The sequence below is a fragment of the Macaca nemestrina genome, chromosome 1 (assembly GCF_043159975.1).
Source record: "Macaca nemestrina isolate mMacNem1 chromosome 1, mMacNem.hap1, whole genome shotgun sequence".
NCBI classification, from domain to species: Eukaryota; Metazoa; Chordata; class Mammalia; order Primates; family Cercopithecidae; genus Macaca; species Macaca nemestrina.
This window is the reverse complement of record NC_092125.1, coordinates 184,541,944-184,560,843: the sequence shown is the minus strand read 5'-3', so window position 1 is coordinate 184,560,843 and position 18,900 is coordinate 184,541,944. Positions and strand designations below refer to the sequence as shown.

The 18,900-nt window shown below is 38.3% G+C and overlaps 1 protein-coding gene across 20 annotated transcripts in view; it reads right to left on the bottom strand.

Annotated features, from left to right (window-relative positions):
• The window catches only part of LOC105495012 (BEN domain-containing protein 5), a 1,475,945-nt gene that overhangs the window by 564,171 nt on the left and 892,874 nt on the right, over positions 1-18,900 (bottom strand). For all 20 annotated transcript variants that reach the window (XM_011764134.3, XM_011764137.3, XM_011764138.3 and 17 more), the window contains one exon: positions 4,616-4,832. In XM_011764134.3, the coding sequence (XP_011762436.2) occupies positions 4,616-4,832 (217 nt within the window). The remainder of the gene's footprint in view (positions 1-4,615; positions 4,833-18,900) is intronic.

Genomic DNA, 18,900 nt, shown 5'->3' with positions numbered 1-18,900 from the left:
GTTCAAAGGCGTTTTGTTCAGTAGGTTTCAAAGGGGTTACTGGTAACAAAATAAAATATATTCTTGGATGATATAATTAGTACCAGTGACAGCTATGACCATAGTGATTAATAGTTCTAGCACTGAAAATTCAAAATCTTCCTTCCTGCCTGGTCTCCCTAAGATCTGGATGCTGGCATGTTTAGCCTTCCCACTTGTAATTACCCTCCCTCCGAATTGGAATAAGGATTAACTAATTACAGTGATGCCTTCAGACACAAGCCATATCAAATACCCTGGTAACTGAGAATCATCCTGTCTGCAAAAGTATGCCAGAAAGCCTTAAAATCTCTAGTATCTGCATCAAGGCCCAGAACACAGGATTGAGCCAACCCACAGAGCTTCCTTGATCTAGTCCAGATGGCACAGGTACACCCCGTATTTCCATTAAATGTACTTTCTTAAAATGCTGCTTTGGATAAGGTAAAACTCTTTCTCAAAAATCTTTTTGGGTGTTAAAATGTCCATCAAAGGGCCAGGACGTGGTGTTAGAAGCCATGGGTTTAAATCTTGGCCCTGATATGAACTAGTCATGTGGCCTTAACGAAGAAACTTATCTTTTTATCTTCAGATTATTTATCCCCAAACTGGGACAGTTCTGCCTACTCTATAAAACTATTGTGAGAAAAAATCAAATGGTCTATATAAAGTAAAAAACCTAGTATGTGTGTTGTGTAGAATCTGAATAAAGGATGTAGCCAATATGAAAATCAGGGCTTTCCAGAGTTTTGCCTGAATCTTCTTGTCTAGCCTTATCTTCCAGTAGCCCCATAAATTCCCTATTCCAATCAAACCAGACTTCTAACCAACTACCACCACCAGGCAATGGCTTTGGCTTTTTTGCCTTTCTGGGCTACCTTATTATCAACTTTGTATTCTGTAATCCTACCCATCTTTCAGGATGGCTTAAAACAAAATCTTTAGCTTTTAAAGACATTCTCCATGACATTTATTTTTATTGTTAACTCCTTAAACAACTCATTATATCCTTAATTATATATTTTTTTAAAGTATCAGAGCTATTTGGACATGCCTTTTTTCCCCGGTACAGAATATGCTCCTGGAAGTATACGAAGACTTGTGTGTATACCTTGTTATATATCTCCACACTATCTCTCACAGGCTCTGAAGTAGGACAGGAGTTTCAAACTATTACTTTTTCCAACGGAGGAATTCCTCAAGGATAATCTGAAAACTTCTATTCAAGTCCAATTTTCTCACTTTATAGGTGAAAAAATTATCCCCAGAAAGGGAACATAGAATTCAAGGTAATACAAGTAGTTTCATGTTAGAGCTGAAAGCAGAATTCAGATTTCCTGTGGCAGAGACTTTAAGCTGTCCCTCAATGTCAATTCTCCCACATAGAGGACCACCAATTTTTAGCTAAAACTGGGCTACTCAGAACAAAGACTTCATTTCTTGTCCTTCCTTTAGTTAAATGTGAATGAGTTCTAGTAAATGACAATGCCACAAAACTGCTTCTTCTTTCTCCACCATCCCCTTCATCCTGCTGCATGGACTACAGATATCATGGTAGAATTCCATATTGAATCATGAGGTTGAGGGCCACATTCCAAGGATGACAGAGAAGAAAGCTGAAAGAACCTGACTCTTTGAGGCTTTCAAGGAGTAGAGCCACAAAATTAATTGTGGATTGCCTACATTTAGACTTTTACATTGAAAAGAAATAAATGTCTATCTTGTTTAAGTTGTTGTTATTTTATATATGTTATTTTGAATATCTATTATTGAAAGCTTAACTGATCCTATTGTTTTTCTTATTAGCTTTCTGTTGTTCTCAGCTTTTCACACTGCTTCCAGACATGTTCTTAATTCATTTTTTCATTGTTTCAATCATTCACTCAATAAACATTCATTGTGCACCTACATTCTGGCTGTCATAAATCTAAGAGAAGGTTGGGGTGGGCACAGGAGTGAAATGTACAGATCCTGCCTTAAAAGTTATGAGTAATGAATGAACTTCCCATTCTCTTAAAAAATATCATAATTCATATGTCTAGCAAATATTAATCTCAGAATTTTTCTGACAATCCCTTCTCAAATAATCTCACTGTTCAGTAATATACTGTTAATTGGACCAGGTGCACTTAATGTATTCTATATATTCCTCTACATCTACTCTCCACCCATCTATACCCTTTTATTTTCCCTGGGCGGCTGATCTGTATGAATTACATTAATGGGCTCCTTTGTTCTTTGGATTCTGGTTGTGTTGGCCAATATGGACCCCTAGAAGAAGATCAGATATAAGTAAGAGAATGAGGTCTATATATTTATTTTTCTCAGTATTTTCTATGGAGTTATCTCAGGCTAACTGTGCACCTTAACTGAAGGTCACTAATTCTTTCCGACATGACCCACTAAATGACTCTCTACTATTGTGTTCTGTTAACCATTCCTTCCCTTTATTCCATTTCAGTTGTTAATAGCCCTAGAGAATTTCACTATACCTTGTCATTGCATGCATTGCCCACACCTTGTAAATAGCCCATTTATTAAACCTTCCTTAGATTATCCTAATTTGAGGCTGCCATCTGTTTCCTGCTAGCATGCTGACTCATACATCATGTATACCAATTTTCAGTTCAAAATATATAGGCAACAGATACAAATGGGAAGATACCATGAGAAGCACTGTTGGGAAGAAGGTTGGAGTAGAGAAAAGATATTTAGGAAAATCATAGTGCATGCAGAATCTCAGACTACAAGAATAACATGACCAGATTTGTCTCTCAGGTACCTGAGTTGCACATAGGCCCTCTTTATTGCTCTCTTTTTTGAGGTATCCTGGATTTATTTAGAAATAGGTCTCACTTTTATGTGAAACTCACAGTCACTAGACTGAGTCCATTTAACTACCAACACATATCAGAATCCCAAGTACCGTATCTTCTGCCAATTTCACCAGTATCTTCATTTAGAACGTTTAGAGCCCGTCCAATATGCCTCTTTTAGGGGCACAATCCACACTTTTTGAAGAGTAAAACATAAAACCAAATTAGCACCTGCTTATTCTTATTCAGCAACCAAAGTATTGCTGACAACAAAAGAGTAAAACCTATGAATTCAGTATGGAGAACAACTTCAGATCCTAGTTTGGGCACAAGAGGAAGAGAGGGAAGTAGGAAGAGGCCACGTGCGGTGGCTCACACCTGTAATCCCAGCACTTTGGGAGGCCAAGGCAGGTGGATCACCTGAGGTCAGGAGTTTGAGATCAGCCTGGCCAACATGGTGAAACTCTGTCTGTACTAAAAATATAAAAATTAGCTGGGTGTGGTGGTGCATGCCTGTAATCCCAGCTACTTGGGAGGCTGAGGCAGGAGAATTGCTTGAACCTGGGAAGCGGAGGTTGCAGTGAGCTGTGAGTCGAGATCTCTCCACTGCACTCCAGCCTGGGTGACAGAGTGAGTCTCCATCTCAAAAAAAAAAAAAAAAAAAAAGAAGAACAAAGAAAAGAAAAGGAAGTAGGAAGATGTGGTAGGCAAAATAATGCACCACTCCACAACACAAGATGTCTAACTCCTAATCCCCAGAACCTGTGACTATGTTACCTCACATAACAAAAGAGACTTCACAGATGTAATTAAGTTAAAGATCTTGCTATATGGAGATTAACCTGGATTTATCTGGGTAAATCCATTATAAGCACAAGGATCCTTATAAGTGACAGAGAGTTCATATCAAAGTGATACAGCATGAAAAAGACTCAACCAGCCACTGATGGCTTTTAAGATGGAAGGGAACTACAAACTAAGAAATGCAAGCAGCCTCTAGAAGCTGGAAAAGGCAGGGAAATAAATTCTCCCCTAGAGCCTCCAAAAGAAACATAGATCTGCTGATACCTTGACTTTAGCCCAGTGAGACTCATTTTGTATTTCTAGCTCCCAGAAGTATAAGAAAATAATTTTGTGTTGTTTTATACTACCATGTTTGTGGTAGTTTGTCACATCAGCAATAGGGAACTATTATGGAATGGGAAACTGAAATCTCTAGACCCAGGAAACTAAACCTGGAGCAGGAAAAAAGAGTCGGAAACTGATGGATGACAGAGACAGAGCACACTGTGGCCATCACAACCAAACTGCACACCACTTGCTAACCTGTACTGCAGGCAAGTTTGGTTCACTAAGAAATGTGTTCTTCATATCAGAAGCTCACAGTAATAAAATGCTTTCATACCTTTTGTAACACCTAGTAAAAGTCTCCTTTTCTCTCAGAGGTTTTGGGATTCACCTAACTTTTTATTTTGCTAGAGAGCTTTATCAGCTTCATTCAGAAAAACAACCATCTGTCTCATATCTTACTCTGTGACTTCTTCTCATATCTTACTATGGTGCCCCACAGTCGCAATAAATCACACAATAAAAACAATACTTTAAAGAATTGTTAAATTAATACTAATTATGTAATTGTTTAATTGTAGTTAGTAAATTATTAAAAAGTTCTGGAAAGCACCACTATTCATTATTTGCATTCCATAAAAACCCACTGCTAAGTCCCTATCCCAAGATTGCCTGTTTCTAAACGAGTAACCCAAACCTGGCACAGGCCTTACCACGCTCTGGCCCAGCTGCTCCCGAAAGAAGTAATCCATGTTTCTCTTTTGCAGGCTGTCAAGGTAATGTTGGAAGCGAGTGTATGTGTATGGGTAGCAGTAAGCAAACTGGTAAATATCTTCTTCTCGGTCAAAACAAAAGGCAAAGGACATCACATAGTTCTTCCTATGGTCTGGGCAGCGGTAGTAGTAAACATTTTTGGGTGGCAGCCTTTGCCTAAAATATATAAACAAAGAAATTTGGGCATATGAGACATCTGTTCAAGCTTCAAAAGGTAACACATATAAATCAATGCCTAGTAGAAAAACTGTAACATCAAGAACCATAGGTAATGGGGCTGGGAGAATGACAACACAAACCACATAGTGTCTAAAACAGACCTGAATCTGGCAGCTCTTTGCTCACAATTCAGTGCTACCCTTTCTCAACTGTTTGGAAAATGCAAAGTTAAACAAAAATAGATACATTCTCTTCATTTGTTTATCCTTATTTTGAGCACCTAACATATGTGGCATCACATGCCCAGGCCTTGATGTACAATAATAAACAAGACAAGCAAGATCTCTGTCCTCATGGAGAATAGTGGGGAAGTGGTCAATAAAATATTAAAAATAAGTAGACAATATAATTACAGTTTCTAAAAGTGACTTGAAGGTAAATAAAGACTGTGAAGCTGTAGAGATATGAATGGGAGAGGCCTACTTTTCCCGGGGAAGTCAGGTTTTTTAAATTATAAGACTAATTAAGAACTTTTAAAATAAACTCATATGCATTGTATATATTCAAGGAAGGGAAAAATATTCAACATTTCTCTAAATTATTACTGTTATTTTCTACAGAGCATTCCATGAGACTAATTTTCCACAGAAGCACTTTGGGAAATAGTGCTTTAAAATACGCTGTGTGGGCAATTTTGCTAAGCTAAACACTGAGATGCAAACAGGAAACAAAAATGTTGCAGTCATAGTTTCCATAATGTCTTTGCGTTTATCCACTTTAAAGAGTTACTCTACCCTCTCATGATTTATGATATCCAACCTCTTCATAATGTTTCCCTGCAGTGAATATCTCTTTCTATTACTTCAAATACTGCTTATCCTGCAAAACTCACCTCAAACTGTGCCCTTTCCATGATACTACATCGAAAATTCCAGGCCAGTTCAGCTCCACATTTTGTGTAACTCTTGTTTTTTTTTTTTTTTTTTTTTTTTTTTTTTTTTATCAATTGCTTAATAAGTCTTAGCCACCAAGGTTGATTTGGAAGATCCTTAAAGGAAGGGATGCTCCTGGGGAGTGTAGATACAGTGGATGAAGGATGTAAGGCTCACCTGTATTGGCTTGGCATTCAATTGAGAAGCCATACACTACAGGGGCATATGAAGAAAAACGTGAGGAGGAAGGTATAGGAGGGGAAATTGAGAAGAACAAGAAGGGTGCCGGCTCCAGGAAGAACAACCTGGAGAAAATTGTTAACAGAACAGAGAGCATTATAACATACTAGTGTTTGCTGCAGAATCTTGTTTCGACCTTAGTGTCTTTCTGAAGCTAAGTGGCGAGGGTGGGAGGTGTAGCTGTGGGATTCCTATGGAACAGCAGTGGTTACATGGCATTGATGCCTGTACATACATTTGATTATATTAAATTTAATTAAATATTCTGGTATTTGATTATATTAGAAAAAGTGACTAAAATGATGGGCCATGGGGTCTAAGATGTGTAAGAAACTGAAAGTGCTGAGGAGGAGGACAGGATGATAGATATGCAGTCTAAGCAACAAAGAAACAGAACTTTCACATAAAAGTCAGCAGTAGTATCAAAGGTTGTTAAGAGGTGCACTTTGGCCCACCAATAGAGGCCATTTACCTCCTACTCCCAAAGCCACTGCCAATAAATATATAAATAACAGTCTTCTTATAATGGAAATATATCTTTAAGACAAATCTTATAGGCACTCCTTCTTCTAACTAGATTGCTACCCTAAATTCTGGAGTTATCAGTGATGAGGTAGAGAAATGATGGCTTGGAAGGTGCATGAGGAGTGAGGAGCAAAGTGACCCCTCCTGATCCTTCTGTACCTGCAGTGTAGAAGAATGAGGATTTCTTGAGAGGGCAATGGGCGAAGTAATGTCCTCCAAGAGAGTCCCTCAGTTCATTGTTTTACTCAGCAAATATTTAAGCATCATAGACTTTTAACCAAGTCTAGTTTGGTTAAGACAAGGGGTAAAGGAAGAAGTGAACTTAAAGACTGAGGATCGAAGTGGGATTATTAACCATGGAGCTGTGTTCCAGAGGAAAAAGTGGAAAATGAAGAGGTCTGAAGAGGGAGAGGGAAGGAAGCAGTGAAGAGTCAAGATTAGAGAGAGAACAGACCAGTGCAAGGATGTGGGTATGGACAGAATACATGATGCTCTACATTTGTGATGTTATTGAAGATGCAGGAAAGTGAGGCAGGCTGGCGGCATATGCGAGTCTCAGGGCTCCTGATTTGTATTTGGGGATAATGTCTGTGAAAGTGGCCTTAATGTTTCCAGCCAATGGTCTGTGATAGTCACTTCAGGCCCTGACTTGAAGGTCTGAGTTTAAGTCTCTTAGAGCCCTGGATGAGTATGCCTTCATTCACAAGCGGTTCCTATATTCATAAGGTCTCAGGTTATGATGCTGTTTTCAGCTCTTTATTTACCAGTATATCCAACCAGGGTATATGCTTTAAATTCTGTCACCACAGTTTTCTCTTCTTCCAGCCAAGTTCTGCAACTTGACTCTGAATGCCTGCTGTCTCCACTGAATTTGATTATGTGCTATCAGGAGAATCCATCTACTGCCTGCAGCTGTTCCAGCTCCTCTCCTGGGTGAGCCCGGACGCCTAACCTGATTAGCAGACAAAGTAGAGTTAATGGGCTCTGGGGCAATCATTCAGGGAAACTGAGATGCTGTTCAGTGCTTAGATTGTCTAGACTTTCCTAAGGATACAAACAGAAATCTATTTGAGGAGGGCTCAGCAGGCAAAATTCAAGACTTTCAAGTAATGCAAACAATAAAGCAAAGGGGGCTGAAACTAGGGAGGAAAAAATGTCTCCTTCATTTGGGACATACTTCTGATTTTTCTCTTATTTTGTTTGTTATGTCTCAGCCATTGTATTAAGTGTTTTATATGCATTATCATTTAATCCTCACAATAACCTTATGAGCTGGGGCTGTTATCCCCTTTACACAGATAAAAAAAATTGAAGCCACGAGAGGGAAAAAAAAGATTCTCTGAGGTCACAAGATCAGTGAGCAGCAGATCCTGTATTAAACTTAGGCCAGTGTGGCTCAAAATCCTGTATTCATAATCCCTACAGTATCTTTCCATTCTCCTTTTCCCCTTGCCATCCAACTTACAGCCTTACCTTCTACTTCCAGAAAAACCTGATTTTATAGTACTCTCTTGCTAAAAAACTTTTAAGCAACTTTCTATCCTCACATTTCAGTTTGGCCCACAAGGCCTGTGATGGCCTTGTGATTCCAGCATCATCACCCATTTCACCTTCCTTGAAACCTTTGCTTTGTTTATATTCAACTACTCATAACTCCCTAACACAATTTTGTGCCATACCTTCAATATCTCTATGTTTCGTACTTGATCTTTCCTCTACCTGAACTGCCTTCCCCACCATCTTCATACTTGGTGAACTCCTACTGATAGATGAGGCATATAGTCAATTGTCAACAAAGGTTTAAATATTTTTTAAATGAACAAATCAATGTATAAGTGACTACCCTTTAACACAGCTCTTCTCTAAAGTCTTCCCTGACTATTGAGTGGTCATTATTTTTCTCTACTTTAAAAAATGATATAAAAAGATTTTTATCATCTAGTTTGTCTCTTAACAATGAACAATAAAAGTAAATGGATATTTGGATATTTCTTCAAAGAGTAGGCTTCTTGAAAATATAAACTGTGTTACTTCTTTAACTCTAGTGATGGCATAGAGCAGTCTCAAGTAATACTTATTTATTTAAAAAGCAATGAAAAAAAGGGAAAAAAACTTCTTATCCCAGAATAACATTGGTAGGCATCACAAGAAGGCAGATTCTAGTTCAGTATAGAGACTCTTTAACATTCAGCTGAAGAGAAAGTAGAGAGGGCTGCCTTACAGAGAAGTACAAGTATTAGAAGATTTAGGGGATAAAGTTCCTGTACTTGATGTGAGGTTAGACAAGGCAGACTTATGATTCCATTTAACACAGATAGTCTATGATATCCATGGAAACAATAAGATAATAATAATAATTATTATAGTACTATTTCCTAATAGCATTGGCCATATGCTAGGCCATTCTAAGTACTTTATAATGTATTCACTTCTTTATTCCTCTCAACAGGCCTCTGAAGTTATTCATATTATATCAATGGTATGAAAATAAAGGTAGAGTGAAGAACCTTTATGCTTAAGCAGGTTGTTCATGACTCCCCAGAAGATCCCAGAAAGAAAATGGCCCAGCACCCAATCCTGCCAGACACCCAGGAAGATTTCAGGTCCTGTGGTGTGCGCTTTCAAGACTTGGGGACTAAAGGCTGATCCAGCTCTTGGAATAAGGCCTTATCCTGAGTTCAATGTCTTGAGGACATCCACATGAATGAGGGAGGTCTGTAACTCACATCCTCAGATTCAGTCATGCATGACTGAATGTTCTGAGTAAGCACACATGCACACATACATACACACACACACTCTCTCATGCATGTACACACTCAACACATTCACAAACATTATTATAGCTTCTATCTCATTCTATTTCTCTGTCTATTCTCTCTCTCTATTATAGCTCCTATCTCACTACATCAATTCAAACATATTCCTGTCTCCACTATGAGAATGAGCTCTCCTGGATGGCAGGTACTACATATTGTTCATCTCTAGTTCTCCAGGACCTATACAACGGCTTATAGATGAAGTGCCAAGAATGCTTATGAATTAGATAAATATGTTTGTGAATAAATAATGTCAGCTCCACTAACATATATAGTACTCTCTCCAGTGAAACTTTAAGTCATGCCCTGAATATATCATATTCTCAAAAACCTCCTTGCCTTTTTAAATGCTGTTCTTTCTGCCTATAATTGTTATTCCCATTCTTTTCTACATAGTGCATCTCTGTATAGAGAAGTGAGGCTTAGCTCAAATGATAGTTCCTCTTTGAAGTCTTTGTCAACAACTTCAGGATGAATTAATTGCTCTAAATACTAATTGCAGACACTGCTGTGTTTCTGATTCACTTCAAAATCCTCAGCACTAGCACAGTACTTGGCCCTGAAGAGGAGCTCAACGTATTTTGTTAAATGACTGAGTTGACTTAAGAGTGAATCAATGATTCCCCTCCCATCTATCATCCTCTCTACTTTCTGTTCAGACCCCTCAGCTAAATTCCCAAAGCATCATTTTGGAGGTTACCAGAACATAGGAAGAAGTCCCAGACCTAATGCAGTACATAAGTTTTTCTAAAACAACAGCATTCTCTAGTCATCTTCAGGAGCCTTGAAAGACAGGAGTCCTAATACCCCAGTAGACACAAGCATTTTTCCTCAAATTAGCAGAAAGGGACATAACAAAATATCATTCTTTCCAGGTTGTAAGTCTTTAAAAAGGTGTGCAAAACAAGGGGATCATAAAGTCACTCAGATATCCCCAAAGGAAGTAGCAAATTTTAAGCACCTTCTGAATCTCCATAGCTGTGCTATCTGTTTGATGTACACTACGTCTGACTGCTAAGCACATGTTCTTCCCACCATTCCAAGGCTGTGCTACCTCAGATTTATCCAGCAACGGCAGTTATAGTCTCTTGGTTCCCTTACTTCATCTACGCAGGGGATGGAAGCAAACTGGCATGTAGTTTCTCAGGCGTATTTGAAATTGAGGTAAGATTTCATTCCTTTTCCCTTCGTGAGGGCAGCTGAATCCCTCATTTGTCATCTATGCCAACACATGGCCTTTAGTCTACATTTGGCTGGAACAACCAAGGCTATCACCTATCTTGAGCCATTTGCCCCCCTCCTTTTCCTCTTTGATGTCTGGCACAGCCAGGGACCTTGGATGGATACCCATATTCTAAATGCACCCTCCCTAGGCAAACAGGACCCATTCTAATTCCAATCCTATCTTCCTCCAAATAATTATAATAGGACTCCTGTCACCAGCACATCTATTCTTATCTCTCTCTGCACTCTGTCACAGCTAATCTCTTGGTGAGTCACAAGGAGGGGGAGAAAGAGTGAGAGAGTGCTCAGATACAGGCAACACATTTTTACACCCAGTGTCTAATCAGATTATCATCTTATCAGGGGCTGATGGGCACTCAGGGTGGGAGGAGAGAGACAGTGCTACATATTGCCAGCTGAATTTTTGATAACAAAAAGGCACTGCTCGATTCTTGAATTAACCTTTTTGTCCTACACACTGTATTATTTATTTTTCAGAGTTTATATTATATGTAGGGATTTTTTTTTTTTTTTTTTTTTGGTCTGTGCCTTCTGGAGAAGGACACCCACACACTGTGGCAGCAGCTGCTTCTATTAATTCCAAGCCATTAAAAAAAATTAAAATTAAACCCAATTACTTAGGCTTGTTTAGAGCTGAGGAATAGCTGAGACTGATTATTCCCCCTGGTCATGGACAGCAACGATTCCTACCTATGGTGGCTGCTGGCAGAATGCCAATGCAGACAGAAACTCCAGGGACAGGCACCCCATGCAATGAGAGGCTATAAATCACATACTCTATCTTCTCCCATCCAGATTCCTGACAGGCAGCAAGAAGAGGAGACTGAACAAGGACCTAGGAGTTGGATTCTAGTCCAAGCTCTTGGTATATTCTTCTCCCGTGCTTCTGTATAAAATGTGGTTACTAAAAAGCATCCTGTATCCTTCTTAGGGTTGTTGTGAAACTCTTAGGTGAAAAGCACTGTGTTTTCAAAACTGTCATTTGCTGGGGTATGGGATGGTATATGAGGCAGTATTAGAATTCTGGGTGCTTTGGGATTGGGTGGTAGACCATAGCTGAAATGGGTCAGGTTTGCGCTGAAGTTTTGTATCCAAATTACTTTGTTGTTACATCATGGGTGGAATAACAATAATCGTTCAGGTTGTGAAGTCACTAGACTGGAATCTCCTTGTCGCCTTGCATAGAACCTAGCATACAGAGACACTTGATAAATATTTCAAATGAATGAGTAAATAAGTCGGTCAGTGCTGGGTTTTGAATGAACAGATAGGGCTGTGTTGAATGAACAGCTAAGGCTGTGTTCAATTCTAGCTTTGGATGTCTTTTAGAAACGCAGTCATTGTATAGCAGAACTAATGTGGGCTTAGGCTCTAATCCATTTCCATTATTACTAATCAGTCATGTAACCTTGGGACTGAGTTTCCCAATCTATAAAATGGAAATAATGTTTAGCTTATGGATTTGTTGTGAAGTTTGGAGATTAGTACCTGACACATATGGGGTGCTCAGTAAACGGTAAATGCGATACTCATCATGCTGTATGTGATGGATAGTTGGCATCATGTTCCTTCTTGGTTGGGAACGATGAATTCCAAGTTTGCACTAAGCGTGCTTAGGGCATGAAATGGACAGAGCAAGTCAAGATAGGGGGTTAAGGAAAAAGTGAAAATGGATGGGGTCTTAATTTAAAAACATGCTTATTAACTAAAAACAGTGATAACCTGTTTTCTCTTCTTGACTTTTTGCAGACCCAAAGTAACCGATATCCACCTTTCAAGGAATGTGCTCTCTGATCAAACTAAATGTATCTGGATACAGGAGGGCAGTTAGCACCTTCAGTTCCCAAATGGTGGTGTGAGGAGTATTCAAAGATTTCGTCCCTGCTGGCAGCTTGTTGTACCAGTCAACTGTGCTGTGGCCCATGCTGTAACCTTCAAGATACGTGGAGTCTCCAAGCTACTAGTTAGTGGGATCAATAGGAAATGTGGAAAATAATTGGTCAGGAGATTTTGAAATATGCCTGGGAAACAGAAACTAAGTAGTCCTGCTTATAGCGAATAGTCTGAATGCTCTTGACACATTTATCCCAGGGTGTAATCTAAAATTATGCATTTATTTTCTTGTTTAGTTAAAATTCTTGAAAATTTTTTTTATCTGTTACCCTTTTACCAGCAATGAGCTCAAAACTATAAAAGTGTATGTTTTAGGAAAGCTAACTACAAAATTTCCATTTCTCATGACATGCAATGATAAGTACATAACTTGTACAAAACATTTGTTAGTGTTTATGATCCTGATAGGGATGTACTGATAACATGCCCACATACATATCAGAAGACACAAATCTGCTGAAGAAACATCATCTACTTAAATAGTTAATACTTATTTTTGAAAAACTTATGCCAAAATACTACAATTTACACATGTAAAAGCAGAAGCATAGAAGAAGCATGATTGAAATTATTCTACAACAGTCATTTGCTCTAAATGAAAAGCCAGACATCAGAGCTATACTACATATAACTTCTGATGTCTGGCTTATTATTTAGAGTACATGACTATTTTAAAATAATTTTGATCATTTCCAATTCCAAGTTCCCTTGGGTATGAAGTGGTAGCTGTCAATGTCTTTTCTCAATTAGCAGAAGAACTAAAACCAGCAGTTTTATATCAAAGTCAACAGATATATCAAACAGAAAATAATTTAACTGAATTCCAATATAATTCAATTATTTTCATCCAATTCATGTAACCAAAGTAAAGCTTTTGGAAATTCGTTCTATTGAAGCTAAAATGCTGTCTTGGTAGTACTGATACAGCTTATTCATTTTCAAAAGTTAAACATTAAAGAAAAAATTATTTTAGGGCAATATGAATACAATTGGTATTTTTTGAAATTGGTGAAAACAACATACTCTTTAAATCAGCAAACCTATTTTGGTTTGGTGAAAGCAATGTACTTGTTAAATCAACAAACCTATGGAGTAAAATTTATTTTGAATTGGTTTGAGGTGTCTACATAATTCATAATTGCATCCAAACAAGCTTCTATTTTCTGTCTTCAAAATAGAAGCCATAGTTGTCAAAATGTATCCAAACAGAACTATACAATTTTTGTATGAAGCTAACATTAAACTATACGTGAAAAAAATGTTTTTATAAAGTTTCAGAAAGGCAGACCACACTTTCTGTCTTTATTATCTGACATCAATGTGATTTCAGAAATTTTGAGTCTTTAATAAAGGCTCAAAATTTTGTTAATCTACATTGATTTTGTACTTTTTGTTTGTTATTGTTAATGAGACTTTTACATCTTGGGTGTCTTTTGTTCAAAATCAATTGGCAATCTTTAATCAAATATTCAATAAATGAAGCACGAAAGTGCTTCAGCTTTTAAAGCTTTTATCAATTTGCAATTATTTAAAATAAAGCCTGCAAACAAGAAGATATGACAGTTGTCTTTACAAAAGCAAGAAAGAAATTGCACAAACTAAATGGTGAAAGCAAAATTGAAATACAAGATTAAATTTTGAAATTCTATGATTTTACTTTGGGATAACAGCTTATTAGGAGAGTCTTTTGATGAAGCTCCTATTTTTAATTGTACATTTATGTGTTGTACTAGAGTGGAATAAAATTGAGAAGGCCTTCAGTTTTATAATATCTACATTTGGTGAACATTTAAAAGAATGAAGAAGAAGCATCTCATTTGACAAATTTTGTTTTATAAAAAAAATCAAAGAAAAATTTCCTGAAGAGAGTAAACAAGGAAGTAACTGTATAAATATTTGGACTGAAATATTTATATATTTCAGTACTAAAAAGCTTACACCTAGGAATGTCCCTTATTTAGAAAATGTGCTCTAAGTTTATCAGGAAGGTACCTCAGTACCTATAGAGAAAATGCCCTTTTAATTTAAGTATAGTATGTTGTATAAAGAATAATTAATTGAATGTGTCAACAGTTTCAAACTTATTCATCATAATATGTAACTCTAAGAAGATTAAAGGCAAAGGCAATGTCATCAAAAACTAAAAATCATTAGAACATATTAGAAAAAAAATTCTTCATAAAAATATCAATGACATAGTGTTAGATATAGGTGTAGCTAAGAAACTGAGTAAAGCATATGAATGTATGCCAAATAAATTACTTTGATTTTAAGAAAATAAATATGTTTTTAAACATTTTTGCTTTAATGTACATGGATGCCTATTAATTTTATTTTTAGATTACATTTTATTTTTAAAAATAGATTTTGAAAATAATTATTTTGTAAGTCTAATGTAATAAAATCAATTTTGTTTCAAAAAACAATATTTCAAAAAATATACACTTTTTTTTTAGTTCTCCTATTCACTTTCAGTTGGAATGATAAATTACATGGTCATTCTATCCAACTGCCAACCTGATTGCTTCTCTTGGATGTCTCAAAGTTACCTCAAATTTAACCTGATTAAAATTAATCTCCTGACATGCCCCAAATCTGGGCTTCTAAAAGTGCTCCTATCTCAGTGAATAGCTTCAACATCTACATCCAGCCAATTGTATAAACCAGAAACCTGAGTTAACTTTAACTTTCTTTCACCCTTCAATAAATACTGCCTGTTTTATTTGTCAATAAAAAATTAAAAAAATATATTGCCCAAGAGCTTCCCATGTTGGCACTTTTCTAGCTGTTGTAGAAGCAGAAGGAGAAAAAAAAGCAATTCTATGCTTTCATGGAACTTAAATTCTAATGGGAAAGAGAGATAAACAAACAAATCAATGTATAATGTAGTATAAGGTAATGGTAAGTATAATGAATGAAAAAGCAAGACAAGGGGATAGAGGGTAACATAGGGACTGTTAAATTAGGATGGCCAGAGAGGTGACCATTTAGTAGAACTCAAAGTAAGGAAATAAACTATACATATAATTGGAAAAACAGTGAGCCAGAGAGAACAGCAAGGATAAAGGTCCAAGGGCAGAAATAAGTTTCTGTGTCTCTAGGAATAGTAAGAATGTCAGTGTGAATAAGTAGGAATAAGTGATGAGGAGACTGGCAGAAAATGAGTTAGAAAGTGGGGGAGGGGACTAGATTATAGGGTCTTGTGGTCTTTGGTAAGAGTTTTATCTGGGGGTTGGGAGGAGTGAAAGCAAGACCAGTGGGTAGCTATCGTGGCCGTCCAGGCAAGGTATAATAATGGGTTAAGTAAAGGAAGAAGCTGTGGAGCGGATAAGAAGTGAGATTTGGAATCTGTTTCAAAGGTAGTCTACAGGATTTGTTGATGGATTGGATATGAAAATGTCAAAAAGTACGAGCAAAGTCAATAATGATATTAAATTTTTTTTAGCTTGATATCATTTACTGAAATTTTCACATCTCACTAAGGTCTTAAGTTCTCTAAAAGATTTTAAATTTCTCTTTCTCCAAAAGATATTTCCGATCTGTCTACTTGTCTACATTTCCTTGTTTTGGCTAGTTTGCTGAAAAAAGTATTCTAGTCTGCCCAGCTTCCTTTTTCCTACTTTTCCCCTCTCAGTTCCCTTCTCTGCATAGCCTTTTGAAAGCCTAATTGGGCCAGAGTGGTGGCTCATGTTTGTAAATCCAACACTTTTGGAGATCAAGGCAGGTGGATCCCTTGAACTCAGGAATTTGAGATGAGCCTGGGCAACATGGCAAAATTCCATCTCTACCAAAAAAAAAAGAAAAGAAAAAAAATTACAAAAGTTAGCCAGGTATGGTGGCACAAACCTATAGTCCCAGCTACTTGTGGGGCTGAGGTGGGATAACCACCTGAGCCCAGGAGGTTAAGGCTTCAGTGAGCCATGATTGTGCCACAGCCCTCCAGCCTGGATAACAATAAAACCCTGTCTCAAAACAAAAAAAGAAAAAGAACAAAAAAGTTTAATTGGATCATGTCACTTCCTAGATTAAAATTCATAATTTCCAGTTATGCTGGAATAAAATCCAAACTCTTTTTTACTTCCTCAGATGCACCCACTTCATAGTTTTATCCCAAGACCTTTGAACACTTTTCCTTCCATTCATTCTATTCTCCATACTAACTTCTCCCTTTGCCTAGCTGGTTTCTACCCATCTTTTTTGTTTTAGCTTCTGCTAATCTCCCTCAGAGCAACTAGATCCTTTTCTCAAAGCATTATCTCAATTTATAATTATGAATGTATGGTGCTTGTTTGTTTATTATTTACATGTCCAACTAGGTTGTAATTTGTATGTGGGTAGGGACAGTATCTGTTTTTGCTCACTAATGAATAATCTAGCATATGATGGTACCTGACACATGGAATACTCACAGTAGAGATCTGTTAACTGAATGGAGTGAATGTGTGTTGGTGAGGGGATAATGCCAGAGAGGAAGAGGGCTGACTGTCTGTGCCCTGCCATTTCTAGGTCCATGATTGGCTAGAGGGTTTCTTGCAGAGCTGGGTATGGTTGGGTATTGTGGTGGAGGGGCTTCTCCAGGAAGCTATTCCATGAGTAAGATTTTCCCCAAGTTTCATATAGTGCTTCTCTCAGAGAAATGATAAAGGATTAGTCATCCACATGGCTTCCTTCCTCTTCCTCTACAGTGACAGGATCCTGCATAATGTACTATCCTGGTTTGTTTCTAGATTGCTCTTTTTTCTCTTTCCAGCCCGATACAGTTTGGCTGTGTCCCCACCCAAATCTCATCTGGAATTATAGTTCCCATAATTGCCACATCATGGTAGAGACCCGGTAGGAGGTAATTGAATCATGGGGGCAGTTACCCCCATGCCGTTGTTCTTATGATAGTGAGTGAGTTCTCACAAGATCTGATTGTTTTATAAGGGGCTTTTCCCTCTTTGCTCAGCACTCCTCCTTCTTGCCATCATGTGAAGGACATGTTTGCTTTCCCTTCAGCTATGACTGCAAGTTTCCTGAGGCCTTCCCAGTCATGTGGAACTGTGAGCCAATTAAACCTCTTTCCTTTCTAAATTACCCAGTTTTGGGTATTTCTTCATAGCAGCCTGAGAAGAACTAATACGGTAAATTAGTATCACAGAGAGTGGGGCACTGCTGTAAAGATACCCCAAAATGTAGAACTGGGTAACAGGCAGAGGTTGGAACAGTGTAAAGGGCTCAGAAGAAGACAGGAAAATGTGGGAATGTTTGGAACTTCCTAGAGACTTGTTGAATGACTTTGGCCAAAATGCCAATAGTGATATTGACAATGAAATCTAGCCTGAGGTGGTCTCAGATGGAGATGAGGAATTTTTTGGGAACTGGAGTAAAGGTGACTCTTGTTATGCAAAGAGACTGGTGGCATTTTGCCCTGCCCTAGAGATCTGTGGAACTTTGAACTTAGAGAGGTGATTTAGCATATCTGGCAGAAGAAATTTCTAAATGGCAAAGGGTTCAAGAAGAAGCAAAGCACAAAAGTTTGGAAAATTTGCAGGCTAATGATGCAACAAAAAAGGAAAAACCCATTTTCTGGGGAGAAATTCAAGCCTGCTGCAGAAATTTGCATAAGTAACAAGGAGCCAAATGTTAATCACCAAGAAATGGGGAAAATGTCTCCAAGGCATGTCAGAGACCTTCACAGCAGCCCCTCTTATCACAGGCCCAAAGGCATAGGAGGGAAAAAATGGTTTCATGGGCAGGGCCCAGGGACGCCTGCTCTGTGCAGCCTTGGGACATGCTGTCCTGCTCCCAGCTGCTTCAGCTCCAGCCATGGCTAAATGGGGCCAAGGTACAACTTGGGGCATTGCTTCAGAGGGCACAAACTCCAAACCTGGGCAGCTTCCATGTGGTGTTGGGCCTGTGGGCACACAGAAGTCAAGAATTGAGGTTTGGGGACCTCTGTCTAGATTTCAGAGGATGTATGGAAATTCCTGGATGTCCAGGCAAAAGTTTGCTACAGGGGCAGAGCCCTCATGGAGAACCTCTGCTAGGGCAGTGTGAAAAGGAAATGTGGGGTTGGAGCCCCCACACAGAGTTCCCACTGGGGCACTGCCTAGTGGAGCTGTGAGAAGAAGGCCACCATCTTCCAGACCCCAGAATGGTACATCCACCAACAGCTTGCACCATGCACCTGGAAAAGTCACAGACAATGCCAGCCTGTGAAAGCAGCCAGAAGGGGGATTGTACCCTGCAAAGCCACAGGGGCTTTGGCAGCTCTAAGGCCATGGAAGCCCACCTCTTGCATCAGCGTGACCTGTATGTGAGACATGGAGTCAAAGGAGATCATTTTGGAACTTTAACATTTAGTGACTGCCCTACTGGATTTCAGCCTTGCATGGGGCCTGTTGCCCTTTTGATTTGGCCAATTTCTCC